This window comes from Anolis carolinensis, chromosome 3, assembly GCF_035594765.1.
Source record: "Anolis carolinensis isolate JA03-04 chromosome 3, rAnoCar3.1.pri, whole genome shotgun sequence".
NCBI classification, from domain to species: domain Eukaryota; kingdom Metazoa; phylum Chordata; class Lepidosauria; order Squamata; family Dactyloidae; genus Anolis; species Anolis carolinensis.
Window position 1 is genome coordinate 242926208 of NC_085843.1, and position 23058 is coordinate 242949265.

Sequence of the window (23058 nt, forward strand, 5' to 3'; positions counted from 1 at the left end):
TGGATCCATGTATTTGGAAACGTAAGTGCAATGGAACAGTCATTCACATGAAATTCAAATTGATCCTGACCTCTGCAACGTTCCTCAAGTGTCTTCTGCTCCCTTTCCAGGGGATCATCAATGTGCCCACTTTAGAGCAAATATGGACATAAAGAACAAAATATCAGTAACCTTACTCTTCCCATCTTTGTTGCTATGCAATAATCAAATGTTTATCCATCCTGGAAGAGCAAATTTCCCCAACAGAATCATTTTTCTCAGCACATTGACAGATTCAGCTGCTTTGGTACTGAGAAAACTTCACTGTGTTCTCTCCCACATTATCCTGACTTACAATATATTGACACTTGACATAAAGCCATTAGACAAGTAACTCTTGCTTGGGATCTACTCTGTTTAAATCTCACAGGTTTGGGCATGTCAGGAAAAGCAGTGGAAAACTTAACAAGAACATTAACTGCGTGGAATGTAACTTTACAACTTGATACACAAGCTAGGAATCAACCATCAGGACTCCCACAATTATTTCTTGCATTATTTTTACTTCCTTCCCAATGTATTACAGACCTGTTTTTTTAAATACAGTAGAGTCTCACTTATTCAAGCCTCGCTTATCCAAGCTTCTGGATAATCCAAGCCATTTTTGTAGTCAATGTTTTCAATATATCATGATATTTTGGTGCTAAATTCATAAATACAGTAATTACAACATAACATTACTGCATATTGAACTACTTTTTCTGTCAATTTTGTTGTATAACATGATGTTTTGGTGCTTAATTTGTAAAATCATAACCTAATTTGATGTTTAATATGCTTCTCCTTAATCCCTCCTTATTATCCAAGATACTCGCTTATCCAAGCTTCTGCCGGCCCGTTTAGCTTGGATAAGTGAGACTCTACTGTATTGCCAAGCAAACCCTCCTTGTATAGACAAACGAATCGCAAGAAAAAATCCTAGGCCCCTTTAGTTAAAAAAAGACAATAAACAAGTGTAGTATGTACCCTCTTGTTATGAGTCTAAACGAGTTAAGATAAAGTTAGAGCGGGGAGTAAATTTACATCTCAACATTACATCCTTTTTTCTTTAGCCTCTTACATGCAAACTAAAATCAAGAGATCTCCAGATCACACATCCAGTTCGAATTTCACATGGTCTGCAACCTTGCCTTTGAGGGCATCACACCTCGTGGGTTGTGTGATTGTAACTCTCAATGTGACAGGTTCTGAGGAAAGATTGCTGAGTCCTTCTCAGTAGAGATACAAATACACACAAGTAAATTAGGAACATGGGGTCAGAACCATCTGGCCCCAGTGCAATTCCTTGAGCATGCCACATTTCATACGGCATGTTTCACCATAAAAGCCACACTGCAAAACACCAAGGTCAACATGGAGACAAGATAGAATCTTTCTTAAGAGAAACAATGGCTAAAAACACACTGATAGAGAACCACTCTTGCTGTGATGTTAAACTGCAACCCTAGCAAACATAGTCATTGGTTCAGGGATCATGTGAGAAGCCGCTAAAAACAGCCAAGGGGACCACAGTTGACCATTGCATTAGAGAAAGCAAAGGGATGGGCTCATTCATGTTAAGACAACTGCTTCTTAAACTGTGGGTCCCAACTCTAAATGGAGTCCCCTTAACTCAATGCTGGGGTCCCAAAGAATTTGGTATTGTATTTTTTTCTGAACATCACCAAGTGGCTGTTTCAGACATTTACACAAATCTCTTGTGCAATGTTTACAGTGTTTCAGCTGTACTTCAGAAAAAAGAAAAACCTAGCTGTTTAGCAAGCCATGCAAATGCTGATTTGTTATAAGTAAATGTTTGATGTTTATACCTATTTGTATATACCCAGGGTCTGTATGCATTCAGAAGAAGACCTACATGCCACTCTAAACACCTTTGCAGAAGCATACGAGAAGCTCGGCCTCTCATTGAACATCGAGAAAACCAAAGTGCTCTTCCATCAGGCATCAGCTACTCCCTCTGCAATGCCAGGAATACAGCTTAATGGTGTAACATTAGAAAATGTTGACCATTTCCGCTACCTTGGCAGCCACCTCTCCACAAAAGTCAACATTGACACTGAAATACAACACCGCCTGAGCTCTGCGAGTGCAGCATTTTTCCGAATGAAGCAGAGAGTGTTAGATGATCGAGACATCCATAGAGATACCAAGGTGCTCGTTTATAAAGCCATTGTCCTCCCAACCCTGCTCTACGCCTGCAAAACATGGACGGTCTACAGACATCACACTCAACTCCTGGAGCGTTTCCATCAGCGTTGCCTCAGAAAAATCCTGCAAATCTCTTGGTAAGACAGGCGGACAAATGTCAGCGTGCTTGAGGAAGCAAAGACCACCAGCACTGAAGCAATGCTCCTACGCCATCAACTCCGCTGGACTGGCCACGTTGTCTGAATGCCCGATCACTGTCTCCCAAAGCAGTTGCTCTACTCTGAACTCAAGAACAGGAAATGTAATGTTGGTGGGCAGGAAAAGAGATTTAAAGATGGGCTTAAAGCCAACCTTAAAAACTGTGGCATAGACACTGAGAACTGGGAAGCCCTGGCCCTTGAGTGCTCTAATTGGAGGTCAGCTGTGACTAGCAGTGCTACGGAGTTCGAAAAGGCACGAATGGAAGGTTTAAGGGAGAAACATGCCAAGAGGAAGGCCCGTCAAGTCAACCCTAACCGGGACTGCCTTCCACCTGGAAACCGATGTCCTCACTGCGGTAAAACATGCAGATCAAGAATAGGTCTCTTCAGCCACCTAAGAACCCACCCTCAAGACCCCACAACTGGAAGACCATCATCCTCGAACTACAAGGGATCGCCTAAGTAAGTAAGCAAGCCCAGAGTCATGTAACATTCTCTCAGGAGGAAAGGAGTCCAAAGTGGAAAAGTTTAAAAAGCACTGTTAGGGTAATCCAGGTTACCTGTAATTTCATTTTGAAAAACACCAATAAACTTTCTAAACTGTATGCTAATGTTTCAGTTACTTGAAAGTTATATTTTGTTTGTTGAGGAAAGCAGTCTTTGAGTCACTCTGATTTCTGAAAATATTTTGATGTATGATGATCAGCACTTTCTAACTACATGTTTTGTTCTACATAGCTTTCCACCTTTTCTTATGTCTTTCAAATAATGAGACATTTTCAATGATTCACTCATCTGCAGTGATCAGCTAAGTGGAGTTGGACACTGCTTACGCACTTTAGGTCCTGGAACATTTAATCATTCAGTTTGCAAATGAAGCAATGAAGTTAAAGTAGCTACTTATGCAAACAAATTTTCTCAAGAAAGGGGGAGTAAGATATACACTGCTGCTAAACAGTGCATTTAAGAACCATCAGCCTCCTCTTATCACAGATAAGAAGGATATCACTTAGCTACATGCTGTCTTTGTGTTTAACATACATAGAAACAGAGATCAGCTAGATGTCCTGCCATTTCTTTCCTTCTAAAGAAGATATCATAGAAAAAATCAAAAGAAAGATTATCTGATTTGTTGATCTAATGCTAGATATCTTGATTTAAAATCATTTGTTACGTGCCTTCAAGCTGTTTTTGACCTACGGCACAAAGTTTCCCTGGCAAGATTTCTTCAGTGGAAGTTTGCCATTGTTTTCCTTAGAGAGTGATGTGTCCAAGATCACCCAGTGGGTTGGCTGCTCAGGAATTCGAACCTCAGTCTCCCTGAATCCTTACACCACACCATCATAAACCACCCAAATATACTGTCTTATAGAAGAGTTAGCCTTAAATACATTGTGGTGATTGTGGTGGTGTTGTGTTGTTGCTGCTGCTGATCCTACTCTTACGTGTTCAACATGGTAGCGCTAGCAAGGAGAGACCTCAAAAAGACAATGTCACCAACAGCACTCCTGAGGTTTTGCAAACTCAAGAACTTCACTCCTTTGATCTAGATGGTCCATGGTCATTATCTCTTTCATCTGCCTTCAACATTAACATATTTTCCAATAAATCTTCTTGTCTCATCACTTGCCCAAAATACAAACATTCAACTTCATTGTCTCATTATTTTCCCAAAATAGAATAATCTTTGTTTAGTTATTTTGACTGAGAATCCAATCTTGCTTTGTGCTTTGACCCACTTATTCATCTTATTCATTTTTGAGGATCCATGGTATCATTATAACACCAGGTTTCTCCTTTCTTCTTTCCTGTCAGCATTCTTCCCTGTCTAGCTTTCATAGCCACACGAAGAAATCAGAAATATTATGACATGGATGAGTTTGACTTTAGTATTCAATGATGTAATTTTTCACCTCAAGCTCTTTTATAGTTTCTTTTTTTTCTTGACAGTTTTCATTTTGATTAATGACTAGGCCAAGGCATAGAAATACATGGCTTTATTCTGTTCCCAGTCTATTGTCATGTCCATTAAAAGCCATATGGCAATAACTGCTCTACGATAAAATATATCAACCACTGAAGAAGAGAGTGCTCAGATGGCCTCAGGAATTATAGATACATACAGTTCAGATTATTATCTTAAATGGCATTATGAAGCATCCAGTTTGCTTTCTTACGTGATTAAAACATCTGAAATTGCCCATGGCAGGGTTATAGAGTCAGAAACTAATGATTTTGTTTTCTCTGTGGCTGTTTTGGAACAAGGAACAACTAACAATCCTAGTTCAACAAGTGTAAAATACTGGAAGAGATGTCACATTGACACAATAAGGAAGAACAATAAGAATTGCCATTGCACTTCTACACATGACAGATCATTAAGATACCACCAGCAAACCAATAAAAACAAATCATGTGTTCTTGTTCTATCTCTTTTTTTAAACTTACACTCAAGGAGTGGAGAGGATAAAGTATCTTAGTAACATAACAATTTTAATCACAGTCAGTTATCACAGCAAGACACACCATTAGTGTCTTTGCAAGGACAGATCCAGCATACAAAGCAACCCCTATTGCTGTTCCATTATTTCATTTCTTTTAACAACAAACAACTCATCCTTAGCAACCAATGTTAAGTGGAGCATTCATCATAATGCTAGTCTCAAGAGAACTATATGTTATGGCAATGCACTGAAGATATATCCATATTATAAAATTAGGATGAAATCAGAAGGATTGAAAACAAACAAAAACATATTGTTAAACGCTCTTTAAAATGTCAACAAAAAGCTGAAGAGAGCAAAAGGTCACTGCAAAATCTGAAACACTAGACATCAGCAATTGATTTAGTATCTCAAGAGACATGATGTTATCCATGCATTTAGCCTTTTTTGTGGGTTGTTGTTGTTTTTTAAAAAACAAAACACACACAAACCAACAAACAAAACTGAATAGCCTGAATTACTACTAAGCAGCACAGTCCCACAATTGTGCATTTTTAATCCTTGTTATTTTGTTTAGAAAAGTCAACAGCTTCAGACTGAAGAATACAATGTATTTCTTCACCTGGTGAGTGAAAGCAGAGATAAAGAACAAGGATACGATCATATTCTTAACATTATTCCTTATCATTCTTATAGGAACTTTTCTGCACTGAGTGCAGAGGCACTGAGACTGTAGAATTAATTCATTTTGATATTTTAACTGCCATGGCTCAATGCTATAGAGTCATTGGATTTGTAGTTTTACAAGGTCTTTAGCCTTCTTTGCCAAACAGTGCTGATGAGACAAACTGCACCTCACAGGATCCCACAGCATTCAGCAATGGAAGTTAAGGTAGTGTCAAACTACATTAATTCTACAGTGTAGATACACCCTCTTGTACTTCTGACAGGTAAGATACAGTTGGTGCTCCACATTGATGGGTTCAATCATTCACAGTTTGAAAATATCCCTCCTCCATTATATACACGCGGGTGGATTAAAAAGTTTAACCTCCTGTGTCATAAAAATGCTATGAATGAACATATAACGTAAGAACTTGCTACAGATCATAGCCTGAACTATTCTCTACACAAAACTACTCTTCAACATAGTCATCATCAATTTGTAAACATTTGCACCATCGTTTAACCCAGGTATCAAAACCATTTTGGAAAAATTCAGGGTTTTGCTTCATGACCCTTCATTTTAAAGCTGTTTTAATGTCATTCAAATCATTGAATCTGAAATTACGTAGCTTGTCTTTCAGAGGTCCAAAAATGTTGAACGGTTGTTTTGTGTAGAGGGTAGTTCAGGCTATGATCTGTAGCAACTTCTGCTGTTATATGTTCATTCATAACAATTTTATGCCACAGGAGCTTTTTGACCCACCTTCTTGTATGTATGTCTATATATATATATATATATATATATATACACACACACACACAGAGAGAGAGAGAGAGAGAGCAACAACAATACCTGACAACGCCAGCTCTTCAGCTTAGAAATGGAGATGAGCACAACCCCACAGAGTTGGACACGACTAGACTTAATGTCAAGCAGAAACCTTTACCTTCATATATATATATATACACACACACACAAGAAAATCCCATATATAAACCAACTCTTCTATAGGTATGGATGTATATGTGTGTGTATATATGTGTGTGTGTGAGATGAGTGTCCTACACAAATCTTGGGTTTATATATGGTATATATACGAAATTTTACGGCTGACTTGTGATAGTTTTAAATAATGATTTTAATGTGAAAATAACTAATTTTAGTTATTACATATATATATATATGTATGTATGTATGTATGTATGTATATGGTTTATTTTATGCTCTGGCATTGAATGTTTGCCGTATATATGTTGTGCTCCACCCTAAGTCCTCTTCAAGGTGAGAAGGGCAGAATATAAATGTTTTAAATAAATAAATAAATAAATGGTGTGTGTATGTGTGTGTATATATATATGTGTGTGTGTGTGTGTGTGTATATATATGATGTCTGTGTGTGTGTATATACATATATATACATGTTGTGTGTATAAGATTTTCATATATACATACACCCCATATATATGGTATACATAAACCATATATATATATACATACAGTATCTCCCATATATAGATCAGCACTTGTGTAGGATACATTTCCACTTCCAAGGCCTGAAACAAGAAACTTCCAAGAGTGCCCTCAGTTACTTCAGTCCTTTTGAACTTTATACAATTCCCCTGACTCACTAGTCAAGAGTTTAGGGCAGGAAATTATAATGAGGAAACATCAACAGTTTCATTTAAGAGGCATACTGTTTTGTGAGGCAACAGCGTGGCAAGATGTGGGGCACATCCACACTGCAGAATTTATTCAGTTTGCCGCCACTTGAACTACCCTGGCTGAATGCTATGAGGTCCTGGGAGTTGTAATTGGCAAAGAAGGAGCTATAACTGACAGAACACCGTTGCTTTGAGCCATGCCAAACTGTATTCATTCCACAGCAGGCCTGGGCAAACTGGGGCCCTCCAGGTGTTTTGGACTTCAACTCCCACAATTCCTAACAGCCTTCCGGCTGTTAGGAATTGTGGGAGTTGAAGTCCAAAACACCTGGAGGGCCCAAGTTTGCCCAGGCCTGTTCTACAGTGGAGATGCGCTCTAAGTCAACACAGACAGACAGCAGCATGAAAGGGGGCGAGAGGGCCCAAATGTCTCCCTTTTGGCCACACTGTTTGGGGACTTCTCAGTAGCCTGAAAGCACCCCGCCCCTCCTCCTCCCTTCATTCCTCCAGCCCAACCCAAAGGAGCCCCCCTCTGCCCCCTCCCTTTCCACCCCTCAGCCTCACCCGCGTCCATCCTGCCCCCAACTCAGGCTTCAGGGACGGCCACGGCTCTCTCTGCCCCTCTCCTCACGGACACTCTAGCCCACTGGCCCCGACGGCGCCGCTCTGAACCAATCACGAGGCGCCTCTCCGCCCATCCGCGTCCGGGATAGGCCGCATGCAAAGGTCAGCAAGCTCTTCTGCACCACAGCTCTGACTCTGCTCACCTGGGGGGTGCCATTTTGCTGTACGGACAGCATAACCCTATTCAACGGGCCCACTCCGCTCGGACTTCTTCTCCTTCAGAAGTGGAAATAAATCGTGACCGTCCCCCAGTGTGTTTCCTTATCCCCTCGGAAACGTAGAAGCGGCAAAGAGTGAGAACGGTGAAAAGCGCAAGGGGGGCGCCATATTGTTGTACGCACCCTTCACAAGCCCCACCCAATATAGCGTCCTCAACACGTCAGAGCATCAGTCTTAATAAGTAGGGGTCCTTTTGTATTTGTATGTATAAATAATAAATTATGTGTTGTCAAAGACTTTCATGGCCGGAATCACTGGGTTACTGTGAGTTTTCCAGGCTGTATGGCCATGTTCCAGAAGCATTCTCTCCTGACGTTTCCCCTGAATCTGTGGCAGGCATCCTCAGATGTTGTGAGGTGTGCTGAAAACTAGGCACATAAAGTGTTTATATATCTGTGGAAAGTCAAGGATGAGGAAAAAAGAACTCTTATCTGTTGAAGGCAAGTGTTAATGTAGCAATAGGCCACCTTGCAGCTTCAAGGACTGGCTGCTTACTGCCTGGGGGAATCCTTTGAATTATGCCTGTGAGTCCCCACGGGATGATGGGGCGGGATAGAAATAATGTTTTGATTGATTAGTTGGGGAGGTATATAAATACAAAAGGGGGGGATGGGTGGGAGAGAAATGCAACGATGACGTCACGTACTCCTTTTGAGGTTCAGCCCATCGGATATGTGGCTGCTCTTTTCCGTACGGAAGTGGAGTGTGTGACGCTGCCAGGGGTCCTCCATCTTGCTGTACGGCAAGAGAGAGAGAGAGAGAGAGACAAAAAGGAGGGGTCAGCGTATGGATGGAGGCGCGGCGGTGACGTCACGCGCATGCTTATTTTACGGCCGTACGGAAGTGGCCCTTTGGGGCGTGGCGCGACAGCTGTGACTCGGCTGGCTCCTCCATGTTGCTGTACGGCGGGCGAGGGGAGTGACGCCGGGGAAAGCGAGACAGACAGAGAGAGAGAAGGAAGGAGAGGCTCGTCGCTGCCACTGCGGCCTCCGGAGATGGTCATCTGCTGCGCGGCGTTGCACTGCTCCAACCGCCAGGGCAAGGCCTCCCGGGGCCCAGCCGCCGTCTCCTTCCACAGGTAACTCGGGGGCCCGCCTCACGTCACGGGAAGGCCCCTCCTCACGACCCTGGCCAGACACGCGTCTTCGCTCAGGGCCTGAGACAAAAGGGTGGGCCCGCTCCAAGAAAAGGTGTCTCCACTGAAGCTTTCTCACCAATCCTTGTCTCCACAACAAGCCACATTGTTCAGAATCCAGCAAACACAGTGACAGAAAGTGAGGTGACATCTTCTGAAGAGAGGCACAGACAGCAAAACAAACACCACAGGAGTGTAAACCAGGTCTGGCCGCTTAAGCGGCTGAGGGGGAAAAGGAAAGGGCCTGAGGCTGTGAGGAATGATGGGAGTTGAAGTCCAAAACACCTGGAGGGCCCAAGTTAGCCCAGGCCTGGTGTAAATCCTTCACTATACTATCCAAAGCTCCCTATAATTGACTAGGGTTACACTTACAAAATGTACCTGTTCCCACTTACAAACAAATTCAGCTTAACAACAAACCTACAGAACCTGACTTGTGTTGTCGAAGGCTTTCATGACCGGAATCGCTGGGTTGCTGTGAGTTTTCCAGGCTGTATGGCCATGTTCCAGAAGCATTCTCGCCTGACTTTCGCACTCATTTATGGTAGGCATCCTCAGAGTTTGAGCTATGTTGGAAACTAGGTAAGTGGGGTTTATATATCTGTGGAATGTCCAGGGTGGGAGAAAGAACTCTTGTTTTCTTGAAGCATGTGTGAATGTTCCAATTTGCCACCATGATTTGCAGTTTCAAGGCCTGGCTGGTCGTATACCATGCAGCTGTGGACAAGTCCACATAGGGACCACTAAACACAGCATTGCCCAAACGAACCAAGGAACATGAAAGGCACTGAGGACTAATCCAATCGGAGAAGTCAGCCGTAGCAGAGCACTTGATGAACCAACCTGGACACAGGATATTATTTGTGAACACAGAACTCTTGTCTGTTGGAGGAAAGTGTGAATGTTCCAATTGGCCACATTGATTAGCATTTAATGGACTTGCAGCTTCAAAACATGGCTGCTTCCTGCCTGGGGGAAACACGAATCAAGGAACATCAAAGGCACCGCAGACTATATCAACCAGAGAAGTCAGCCATAGCGGAGCACTTAATGAACCAACCTGGATACAGCACGTTATTTGAGAGCACAGAAATGCTGGAGCACTCTTAACAATTTCCATGTCAGACTACACAGAGAAGCCATTAAAATCCACAAGCATGTGGACAATTCCAACAAAAAGACAATTCCATGAAAATGAACAAAATCTAGCTACCAGTATTTAAAAAAAAAAAAACTCTAAAATCGGAACAGTACATAAAAAGCCACACTAAAAAACGGGGAAATTCTAGACAAGAATCAATCAGGGCCAGCGAATACCTCCCAACAAAGGATTTCCCCAGGCAGGAAGCAGCCAGGCTTTGAAGCTGCAGGGCTATTCAATGCTAATCAAGCTGGGGGGAAAGGAAAGAGCCTGAGGCTGTGAGGAATGGTGGGAGTTGAAGTCCAAAACACCTGGAGGGCCCAAGTATGCCCAGGCCTGGTTTACACTCCTGTGGTGTTTGTTTTGTTGTCTGTGTCCCTGTTCACACTTGCCTCAAGCAGAGAAGAGTTCTTTCTGGAACATGGTCATACAGGCTGGAAAACTGTCTTGTTCGTAACTTGGGGACTGCCTTTATTCCCAATTCGAAAATACTTTTATTCCCAAGGATTTGTCTGCATTCTCTTACTGATGGCAAGGCTCTCTTGCTAGTCCAAGCAGTTCTGTGGCATGAAAGCAAGCCTTGCCTTTGGGGGTGAGATGTGGGTTTGTAAATAGGTAATCACATCCCTGTTGCAGTCAGGTCTACCTGACTGTCCACAGAATTGTAAGAGTTGGAAGACGCCACGAGGGTCATCCAGGTAGAGAAATCAATTTGTGTTCAAGTGCGAAGCAGACCTGCGGATGGACAACATCTTGGAGCCTTTCCTGAAGGAAAAGACCTTTTGGGTATTGCTTTAAGAGAAGGAGAAGGAGAAGGAGAAGGAGAAGGAGGAGAAGGAGAAGGAGAAGGAGAAGGAGAAGAAGTAGTAGTAGTAGTAGTAGTAGTAGTAGTAGTAGTAGTAGTAGTAGTGGTGGTGCAGCTGGAAAACTAGGGCCCCTTCCAGGCAAGCCTTATATCCCAGGATCTGATCCTAGGGTTTCTGTTTATCCCAGTTTATCTGGCAGTGCAGACTCATATAATCCAATTTAAAGCAGAAAACCTGAGATCAGATCCTGGAATATAGGACCTGTCTGAAAGGGCCCTTGATCCTGTTAAGGTAGGTGAGGCATCATTATAGTGGATTAATCCTACCTAGCAACTCCCAAAACAGGTAGAAGGAATTTCTTGATGAAAATGATTCATTGGTAAAGATGATTCATTGTTAAAAAGTGAATAACGTTGGTGACAAGCATCCTGTCTAAAGTTAGGATGCACTGAATTGCACGCCCATTCAATTAGAAAGCAAAGATTGCTAAATGGTGAGAATATGCAAAGCTCTTGTTGTGTGCCTTCAAGTTGTTTCTAAAACCAAATTGAGGAAGTAAAAGGCTATTGTGTGAGCTTCACATAAAACCTGGAGATTTTATTGCCAGTTGAGAAAGCAAGATCCTCTTTGTAATCCATTATTCTGGCCCATAGGATTGTAGTCTGTTAGGTGTTTTTAAAAATTTATGAGGTAATGTCCATGCCATGTTTTTTCTTTGCTCTTCTGATTCAGGAGCTATATTCTCTCTGAAAGTAAAGTTATGTGGGTAATCACTCCATTTAATTCATACGGGCAATTGCTTTTGCAAAACCTGTCTTTCCATGGGGATTTCCCCTCTGGCATTATAGCATCCAGAAAGCCCTGTTTAAGGTCACCTTGCAATTGCTGTAAGTCAGAAACACACAACACCAATAATAGTATCAGTTCTAAGACCATCTGCACACATACATTAGATATTGTTTAGAAACTCTTATCTATAAAAGTCCAATTACTGTACTTTCAATAATCCTATCATATTATTTTATTATGTTCATATTATTTTAAGACCATTCTGTATCTGTTTATAAATCTGTTTATAAATTGAGCATATTTTAATATTCTATAAATCTATAGATTGTCTATAAATTGAACATATTTTAATAGGTTTAGCGGATTTAAGCATCACCACTTGCCAAACTTTTATAGTGACCTCACTGTGTTGCTTCCTCGGATGGGATGGATGATGCCTTAAAACAACTGTTGGAACAGATGCTTGATTTAGACATTGCATCATATCGACCACAGTTTTCTCTTAATTATAATTTAAAACTCGTATAAATATAGGGAAATCATGGTTTAGGACTGCTTGTCTGCTTTGTTTTATATCTGTTTAACATTTCCATGATAGAGGTGGTGGCGGAGCAATGGTCATAACTATTTTGTTACCTGTTTACATGGCGAATAGTGTTAAACTCTAGAATTTGCTGCCATAAGATGTGATGGCTGCCACCCTGGACTGCTGTAGAAGAGAGTTTAGCAAATTAATGATAGACATGGCTATTAAAAGTAGACAAGACAGCTATGTATCACCTCCTCCTTGTTTTTCTCCAGTATTAGAGGCTGTGTGCCTTCGTAAACCAGCTCATGGGAAGCACATTCTTACTGGGGACTAAGTCCCACTGAACACAATGTAAACATCTTAAGGATTGCACTGTAACTCCCAGTCTGGAATTTGGTGTGACGTCTGTGTAGAAACAATGAAATATTTTGTAACATCTATTGTTTCTGTATCCTGACCAAAGCATCAATTGTAAATGAGAAACCACTAGAAGCTGGAAATGAATGAAGAAGGAAAGACGGCTAGCTAATATCAGGATGTTGTACTGTAGGCAGACTTATTTGTGGCATTGTTTTGGCCTGCTAGATCCGAGTACATGATACACGTACAATATTTTTAAAGTATCTAAATAACAGAATATGTTTTGAGGTAAATATGGATATCTAGCTTCTAATTATAGTTCTCTGTTTGGACAGGTAAATATTTCTGATTGATGAAAATGAGCTACAATTTGATTAGTTGCTAATTGCTTATGCCTTAAGATCTGTCTACGAGATCTAGATTATAGAGCCCTTTGCTTTGAAAAATTAAGTGTGAGGTTACCAGGATTTTCTTCTTGTTGGTACCTTTAGTGTATGACTTAGTTCTTTGTAAGTGAAGCCCGTCAGATTTTGAAGCTTTTTGTTTAAAATCACTTGGCTAGGTTATAAATCTTGTTTGCAAGTGACAATATCTGTGATCATTAATTTTTTTGAAATTCTACTCCCCTGTGTGGGATACATTCCAACACACACATACACTAATATATGAAACTATTTATAATTGTGAGCCCTATGTTTTGACTATATTTGGGCCTGAAAATGTCATAGTATTGCACTGGAGGATCTAGAGAGGCCCACAAACACTTCCAAGGAGCATTTGTTTTGTAGGTGTATCCACAAATACTGAATCCATGAATAAGGAAGCTGTACAGTGTGTATTTATGTGTGTTTCTGTATCAAATAATAATCTTCAAAAACCTTTGAAAGCTAGTTTAAAAATCCATATTTAAAATGAATGAGTAAATTAAAACTCAGTTAAAACAGTCCAGCATTCTTGAGGAATTTTGTACCTGGAAGATGCACTATAAGTCTATTAAATGAACAATAGTACATAAGAGTGTCTTGTAGAAATTTCTGTTTTCTTAGCTTCATGCTATTATGTTTCCAAGAAAAGAAGTCACACATAGTAATTCTTTTTTTTTCTATACAATGCTAATAGAGGCTGACAAGTGTACAATATGGGACTGGAAAAGTATGTGGAAAACGGAGTTACAAATTATAGAACAAGATATGAGACAAGTGGTAGAGACAATAGGGATGACAAGGAATACAAAAGTAAGAGAAATGAGGAGGAAAATATTACATAAGTGGTATCACACACCCTGTCAATTAGCGTATTATTATAAAAAGGGGAGCAGTCAGTGCTGTCATGGATGTCAACAGAAAGGGCAATTTATGCACATGATGTGGAAATGCGAACAGGTACAGTACTTTTGGCAGACTATACAAAATGGGTCAAACCAAATATAAGGAATCAATTGGGTGATAACAAAAGAAATGGTGGCTTAATACAAAGAGAGGGAATGAGAAATTACAGGGAAATAAAGGAAGCAATATTTGAGTGCACACAAGCGGTGATAGTATTGGGATGGAAAAACAAATCAAAGTGGACAGTAAATAAATGGTATTAGTATATGGTGGATCAAATAGAATTCAAAATTATGGATGTAAAATTAAATGATTCAAAAGATAATGAAAACAGAATGTGAGAAGTTGAAGAAAGATGGAACCGGGTCAAGAATTATATTATGAATAAGTCTAGAGATCAGGACATAAGAAATAGGATACAAATGTTATATAGTATCTAAATCTATAAGGATTGTCTCAAAAAGGATTAATATGTAAAAGAAAATAATCCTCGTGGTGGGAATTGGAAATGTTGTGTATGTGTATGTCCTAAAATAAAAAATATATAATTTTTTAAAAACATAGTATATTAACTCTTTTTTTCTTCCATACTGTTTTCAAGGTTTCCATTAAAGGATTCAAAGCGATTAATCCAATGGTTGAAAGCAGTTCAGAGAGACAGCTGGACTCCCACCAAATACTCCTTTCTCTGCAGTGAGCATTTCACTAAGGACAGCTTCTCAAAACGGCTGGAGGACCAGCATCGACTGTTGAAACCCACAGCTGTGCCAACTATTTTCCAGCTTTCAGAGAAAAGGGGAGATAGCAGGGATTTTGTCAAAAGGAGGAGAAAGATAATAAACCATACTCTGCAGGGAGATGGGTATCAAGCAAAGGAAAGCGGCTGTGAGGTAGTTGATGGAGTCTTATCATCTGGCCAAGACTTGATAGTGGAAGGGACTGAAGCAATGGAACAAGTCACACTTCAAGCTGAAATTGGATCCATGTCTGAACAGGGAGAAACCTTCCAGGTCCAACTCGAAGGTTCCCTTAGGAGGATGTTGGCAGATAATTTAGTCACAAAAGTGACACAAAATAAGCCAGAAAAACTTTCCATAGGTGAGTGTTCTGAAATGATTATTAACACTGGGAGCTTGAAAATGGACAAAAGCGGGGTATCAGAAGATGACTTCACGCCATCAGTTTCGGGTGCATGCAAATTTATTGGCTCCCTTCACTCCTACAGCTTTTTCTCCAAACACACCAGAGAGAGATCATCTCTGCCAAAGGAGCAAGTAGAAAGGAAACGGTTGAGGAGGAGCATGGAGCCACGCTGTAGTAGCAACATTGTGGAGCAGGACACTAATTTAACTGAAGCCACTTCTACTTCCTCTCTGACGGCTATACCCCAGAAACCTTCCCAAAGTATTTCCGCATCCCCGACTGATCTGACCCCTAAACCGGCGGCAGAAGCCGTGATTGGCGAAAAGGGAGAGACTGACGCCAACCCCATGTCCATCAATGAGGTCATCATGTCTGCCTCGGGAGCCTGCAAGCTCATTGACTCCCTCCATTCGTACTGTTTCTCCTCCAGACAGAGCAAGAGTCAAGTATGCTGCTTGAGGGAGCAAGTGGAGAAGAAGAATGGGGAGCTGAAGCAGTTGAGGCAGAAGATCAGCCGCTCCGACAGCCAAGTTCGCAAACTGAAGGAAAAACTAGATGAACTGAAGAGGATCAATTTCCCATTCCTGAGCAACTTGTTATCCCAGGACTGTGGTCAGTATCTTCTGCACTCTCACAGCTGAGGCAAACTGAGGTTACAATATGAAATTGTCTAGAGTAGGGCTTCTTAAACTTTTCCCACTCATTATATCTTTCTGCTCAAGAACATTTTACACAGCCCCAAGTATTTAAGATATATAAAATAGGTAGAAGAAAACAAACATTACTGATTTAAAAAATCAGTGTTTGCAAGGCTTGCTAAGCAGGCTAATTTTCCTTTTTGTGGAGTACAGCTGGAACATTTATTGCAGAGTCCACTGTATTGCTAACAGATTTATGTAAATGGGTAGTGTTCAGAATTTTTTTCCTGTTGCCAATTTTGTGACTCCAACATTGAGCTAAGGCATTTGGGACCCACAGTTTAAGAAGCAGTGCTCTAAAGAAACATACTGTCTCTAAGTACCTTTTCAAGGTAGTTTAGCTGTTGCTTTCATATTTGCAATATCTTATTCAGGTATAGGAAAGCCAACATAGTGGAGTAGTTTAAAATGCTTAGAAATTAAGCTTATCTGTCATATCATTGCATATGAATATTCATCCCATTTTCTTGGGGTATTTATTTATTTACCCAATTTCTACCCCACCTTTCTCTACCCCGCAGGGACTCAAGGTGGCTTACATATGGCAACAATTAGATGCTTTAAAACACATAAAAAGAGCAAACTTAAATAATTGAATTAAAATTAGTACATATTAGTACATATTAAACATTTAAAAACATTACATTTAATATTAAAATCACGCCATCCAAAAATTATAGTCCAAGGCCATTCTGTCGTCATTCTACATATTCCAAGTCAATTATTTCAATGTAGTAATCACCGAAAGCCTGATCTCAGAGCCAAGATTTTACTTTTCTTCTGAAGGCTTTCTTGGGGTACATAACAGGTTATATTTACCACCAGATTGGATCATGCAGTATGTATAGAAACAACATAATGTATTAAACCATTGCTGGGCTTAGGCCATTGCAACAAAATGATCCCACTGATTGATGTAACAGTTGAATAACATACAGTTTTAGCTATGTTATGTTTATGAAACAAAAAATCAGGACACAGGTCTTCACCTGCACCATGACTCATCTTAGTGATTGCATATAAGAATGAAAGGGAAAAAATCTATTAGGTATCATAAGGTGTGTACATAAGGTATTTTACTTTGCCCCTGTCTTATATTGTGCACTCATTTACTGTTGTAGCTATGTTTCATTAAGTGATATACAGCATCTGGCAACATTAAGGTATTTTCTTGGCAAGATTTGTTCAATGGAAGTTTGCTTCTGCCTTTCCGTGAGCATTAAAGAATTCAGCTTACCCGAAGTCACCCACTGGGTTGCCAAGGCCAAGCGGGCATTTGGACCCTGCTCTCCCAGAGCTTTAGTCCAACACTTGAACCATTGCACCACGCAGTCTCTCAGTGGAATAAATGTTGTCTGATTTTATGGACCAGCTAATGCACTCTGGTCAATATAAGAAGCCTTGCTTTTGCTCCTAATGATTCTAAACAAGGGCCCCAGCTCCACTGGCCATTTAATGCAGTTTCAAAACTATTTTAAAAAGTGATTTCGCAGGGCAAAGGATTACATAGGAAATCCTGAAACCAATTTGAGATCCAGATGGTGGTAGTTACACAAACCACAGAGCACTGATGCACATTAAGGGCTTTGTTTTGCATGCATTTGTGGAAGTGTGTTGTCTGGCTGCCACAGTTTGAAACTAGCTTCTAAATACATTAAATGGTCAGTGTAGATGGGGCCCAAGTGTGCACTAAAATAAAGCCTTTTTGGTTGTGGTGCCTATCTTACATCTATTTGAGAGAGCCACCCAATGAATCCTATGACTTTTAAAGCCATATTTATCTTTTTTTTAAAATATACGATGTTGACTTTTCTTCCCTATTGTTGTTTTCTTGTCTAGTTGCAACTTTTTTGCAGGGATATTATAATTTTAAGATGTGTTTAATTGCTTGTTATTGGTTATTTCTCATTGTGTGTTGCTTTATTTTGCTTTGTTTTTGAAATTGAGAGGTCTTTAAAAATTTATGTATCCGATTAGACAGGCACATGTAGGCGTTGACTAAAAGATTGGGAAGCTAGAGCTTGAAATTGAATTTGACATTTTTCCAAATAAAATAGGATCAAATAGTAATAACATTTTGGTTTACTGGCTGGAATTTGTCTGTTTTTTATTGACAAAAAGCTTCCCGCCTCTTTAGCTGCCAATTAAAGGAGCAAAGGCTAGCCGGTTTGAGTTTACTAGCAAACTATACTGACTGTAAACATTCAGATTAACCAGCATGACTTTCTATTTTTTTGCTTTTGCCTCTGCCTTGCATTTCAAAACCTGTTATATTAGAACCTGAAACTGCAAGTTTCTCGTTTATTGTGCTTGTGAATAAGTCTCCTTAATCTGTGAGAGCCAATGGGGAAAAAAGAGTTAAGTCACACACTTGTATGTCATTTTCATAGAGCTTGCTTAAACTAAACTACAAGTCCCAGAAAACACTGGGGTAACCTTTGTACAGTCTCAGGTTACTTCCTGTCTTGTCCTGCTGAGCTGTGCACAGCATTTTCTGGAGACTAAGGAAAGAGGGATTCAAGATTGAACAAGCTAAAATTAGTAGAGCAAGATATGGCCAGCAATGAAAAAATTACAGGTACTGTCTAATGTAGTTAATATTTTAATGAAAGTACCATACTAAGATATTCTGAAAGGGGAAAGTTAGGTTTCATCTGAGCTTCTCTTTTGTGCCTATTGAATGATTCTGCAGGCTACTGTTTTCAATCTTTGTTATTAAAAAGATGTTGCTTCAATCCAGATCCTTAAATGTGTCCTTGGTAGCTTTCATTAGTTTCCAGTTTGCTCCCGAGTCTGTGTCCAAAACTGGGCATGTTGTCTCAGTCTTCACCAACGATTGATCTAGGTTATTCAGTAGCCTTTCACTATTCATTAACTTTTAATTGGAGGTGGCAGGGTAGGATTTTACAATCTTCTACTTTCAATCATTTTATGCTCTCCTGCTGTTTTTTTCTTCTACCTCATACCAGATGCTACTATGTGCTTTCTTAAGCATCTCTTAAGTAGGAAAGTGAACACGTGAACAATAATGTTTCACATGTTGTTTGTTTAGTTCTTGGGCTTCTGTTTGTGGTGAAGGAAACATAGTTAGCGTTGCAGTCCATTTTCAGATTTGATTTTTCAACATATACATATATCTCCAGCTCCAATTTTTCTTAAGATCAGCCAAAAAGAATGTATTGAACAGATCTGTAATTCCACAATTTTTAAAGTATTTACCTTTACCTAAGTATGATGTTTGCAGATAAGACATTCATGTAGGTGTGTGAAGTTGATGACTCAAATTGTTTATAGAACCAATCTTGCCAAGAAAATCCTGTAATGAGGTCACCTTAGGGGTCGCCATTGGCACACAACACATGTTCAGTTACTGATTTTTAATCAGTAAGCTTTATGTATATTTCATTATATAATTGTGCAACTAATGTCTGTGACCAGCAAGTGCTTAGTTCAGATTCGACAGGAAGGATGCAATCTCGCTTTGCTTCTCAAATTGCTTGATGGAAGTTGTCATAACCTATGTGTGAAGAATAATATGATGATGAAAACTTTGTGAGTTTGTCCCAATCAAATAATGAAAGGCAGGGAACCTGTGGCCCTGAAAACATAATTGAGCTGCATCTCTTGTTTGACTCAACAAAATGTCCAGTGACCAGGGGTGAAGGAAGTTGTATTCCAACCTCTAAAGAGTTTCAGGTTTCCCTGTCTCTTCCATCACTGTAAAAGATATGGGATGTTCTAACCGTGGCTATTGAGTTCTGATTTGTTCTTGTGTATAGTACATATTGTGTTGTTGAAGACTTTCATGGTCGGAATCACTGGTTTGCTGTGAATTTTCTAGTACGCATTACTATGTGTAGGGCTTCTGTTCAGGACTTTGTTTACCCCCCCCCCCCCCCCAATTTAGGATTTTCTTTATTTTGTCATTTTGGGATGATCACTATACTCAACACCCCTTTGCCTAGCTCTACTGTATTAAAATCTTTTTCTATTTTTCTGTTGATGTCTCTGGGAAGCCCTCAGTTCTATTCCAAATTCATTCCATCTGAATAAAAACAATCATATTCAAACAAGTGTTCAATCACTCCTTAGTTTTATGTGACTTTTCCTCCCTTGTCCATGTTGTATCATCTTACCTCCAGCCTAGCTGACATTTTGCCTCTCTGTCAGTATTGGGTGCCATTGAATTATAATTAGATCCTTTCAGCATTTCCCCTATGTTAGAGTTGGTTTCTCAAACGAATTCTTAGAATTACATTGATCTGCTTCTGTTTCTGTCTTATGCAACCGTGATGAGGCTTCCACAGGCTAGAAAAATTGAATTTGCTATTTATTTATTTTTGCTATCAAAGCATTTTGTATCCAGTCATTATTGGGCTGTGTTGTTTGTTTTTTGTTCTTGGCATTTCTCTTTTGTTTTGTTTTTGGGGTAGACATGCCCAATTCCAGCTAAATTAAATTCTTTACTTCCTTCGCTGAGGTCTATTGGCAGCTTTGTCTTCTGTCCCTGGGAATATTAAACACATGCTTATGTTGTTTACAATAGGATAAATGTGTGGGGGCTGAATCTGGATCAGGATTAACATGCAGTAAAAGTTTAAATCTCTCCCCTCCCCCATTAGTTTTTATATGAAAATTTGTTGCCCTTCGTGTAAGAAAGTTAGTGAAAGAAAAAGGCGTGGTAGCATCTGGCATAGTTTTTTAAAACGTTTGTGCAGGGTTTCCTGGTTTTTAAATAAAAAGAAATGCAAGGAAATGGCTAAACCATGTTGCCCCTGGTGTGAATTATAGCTGCGCAACAATTGATTTATGCAAAAAGAGCTCTTTGTTGTAGGTAATAACAATAACAACAGCACTATGGCTTGAAGCTAAATACAACAGTTGAAATATAAAGATAAAACAAAGGACCATATATGTTGTCGAGCAAATTTAGGGTTTGTCCCTGGAGCAGGGATGAACCGATGCCCTCTGACCGCAGGATTCGATCCTGGCCAGCGGGGGCACTGCGAATTAAAACCCTATTTCCCACAATAATCTCACCCAAATCTTGAAGAGAGAGAACCGAGTTGTCTTTATTTCGAGTCAGCTGACGCGGATGTCAAGACGCAATCATTCGCAGTTTTTACATTACATTGCAGCAATTTTTATAAGCAAAAAGACAGGCGGAGCAATTCAAATCTCCCTCCCCGCCTTTCCCCGCCCAGTTCCACTCTGATTGGCTCTTTGACTGGGTGGCTTGAAATCCCCCCAATCAGATGGCTTCCTACAGTCTACCAATCAGGGACAAGGGGCGGGCTGAGCAGCGATTAATGGACAGCCAAGCAGATTATGAAAAGGATGGATGAGTCAATATGTCCAATCTACATATGTGTCTGACACGCTGATATTGACAAAGGGAGAGCTGTTTCCTGAATAATTGTGTGGATGAAGGGTGAGCTATTCTTCCTTCTGATGGCCTGCTCCGAACTCAGAAGGGGGAACAGCCCAAATAATTGTCCATGCAAGGGTAGGTGATAATCTCCTCTGGGCAGGGTACTCCAGCCCATCCAAGGGGGGGGGGGGCTGTCTGCACGTAGCTGAGTCAAACCTCAGTCACTCTATTTTTCATATATGAGGCATTTTGGGAAGGGAAACATATAGGAATACATTCATAGAATCAGAAATCATATTGCCCACACCCAGCCACCCAAAGGTCTAGAGTTCATAAAGTTTCATACGAAATCCAGAATCCAAAGGAAAGATTGTAAAGCATGTGGTTTAAAACTGGCTTTTTTCCTTTGCTAACTCCTTTGTCTGGGTAAACAAAAGGGAGTGCTTTTGTCACTGGTTAAAGAAAGGATTAAGGAAGTTGTTATCTTTTGCCTCAGGCTAAAAGGTCAAACACCTTTTGTGCAGAGAGTTTTAGTAAACCACAGTAAACTCTAGTAAAAAGTCCCAATCACCTTCTACTATAAATTATGAAATATAGAACATAAAGTCTTGATTTTTGAACTATCTTTTACAAAGTCCTGGGGGGGGGGGGTCACCTCGATCACATATATATGAAAGAGCAATTGACCTATCAGTTGTTTCTGCCATGTATATCTGTGTATCATTTTATTTAAACTTTTGTACTCTGTCCTCCCCGCATTAGCACTCTGCCAGGCCACTTTATAGTATGAAGCCTATATGCCTATTCCTGGAGGGTTGCTGTGAGTTTTCCGGGCTGTATGGCCATGTTCTAGAAGCATTCTCTCCTTACATTTTGCCCACATCTATGGCAGGCATCCTCAGAGGTTGTGGGGTCTATTGGAAACTAGGCAAGTGACGTTTATATATCTGTGGATGGTCCTGGTGGGGAAAAGAACTCTTGTGTGTTGGAGGCAAGTGTGAATGTTGCAATTAATCACCTTGATTAACATTGAAAAGCCTTGCAGCTTCAAGGCCTGGCTGATTCCTGCCTAGAGGAATCCTCTGTTGGGAGGTGTTAGCTGGCCCTGATTGTTTCATGTCTGGAATTCCTCTGTTTTTAAAATGTTGTTCCTTATTTAATGTCTTGATTTTAGAGTTTTTTTTCATACTGGTAGTCAGATTTTGTTCATATTCATGATTTCCTTCTTTCTTTTAAAATTGTCCACATGCTTTTGGATTTCACTGGCTTCTTTGTGTAGTCTGATATAGTAGTTATCACTATGCCATGAAAGCCTTCGACAACATATTCCTGGAGGGTTTTTCCCCTGAATATTTTTGAGCTGCTCATAAACCTCAGGGTTATCTCTAGTCTGCTGATAGTTCTCTTTTGAAACTTGCACTGTTTTGGTTGCAGTTCTTTGAACATAGAAAGACACACAAATTCTTATAGAAAATATTTTTACATAACAAAGATAGTAAAAAGAGGAGCAAATAATATGGATATGTCTTGTATCTTCTTGAAGATTCCCCCCTCCAAATTCGCAGGACATTTATAGTGAATAGCTGTAATATGATTTTAACCACTAGATGGTAGTAAAACATAAATCTTCTCCTACTTCTATTGTAAGGCTAGTTGTTGGTCTTTGGAGCCTTTTTAACTGCTAAACTTTCTTAGTCCATGAAAGAGTATCATATAATCAGTCTGTTCAAATTTAACTTGCCATAAGATTTGGAGC

At 40.1% G+C, this 23058-nt stretch overlaps 2 protein-coding genes across 5 annotated transcripts in view; one reads left to right on the forward strand and one right to left on the reverse strand.

Annotated features, from left to right (window-relative positions):
• Window positions 1-8061, reverse strand: part of atg4b (autophagy related 4B cysteine peptidase) — a 30584-nt gene extending 22523 nt beyond the window's left edge. Inside the window, exon 1 of one of the 3 annotated variants that reach the window (XM_062976516.1) lies at window positions 7927-8061. Coding sequence is in view for 1 of the 3 variants with exons in the window: in XM_003218350.4 (XP_003218398.2) it covers window positions 7724-7733 (10 nt within the window). In the remaining 2 variants the exon portion in view is untranslated. Of the gene's footprint in view, window positions 1-70; window positions 94-7723; window positions 7871-7926 lie in introns of those variants that run through there. The other 2 variants (XM_003218350.4, XM_062976517.1) reach the window with 2 other exon arrangements.
• A 771-nt stretch (window positions 8062-8832) lies between these two features.
• Window positions 8833-23058, forward strand: part of thap4 (THAP domain containing 4) — a 30729-nt gene continuing 16503 nt past the window's right edge. The window contains exons 1-2 of one of the 2 annotated variants that reach the window (XM_003218319.4): window positions 8833-9080; window positions 14692-15845. In XM_003218319.4, the coding sequence (XP_003218367.2) occupies window positions 8998-9080; window positions 14692-15845 (1237 nt within the window). In that variant the 5' untranslated portion in view covers window positions 8833-8997. Of the gene's footprint in view, window positions 9081-14691; window positions 15846-18366; window positions 18510-23058 lie in introns of those variants that run through there. The other variant, XM_008106339.3, reaches the window with a different exon arrangement.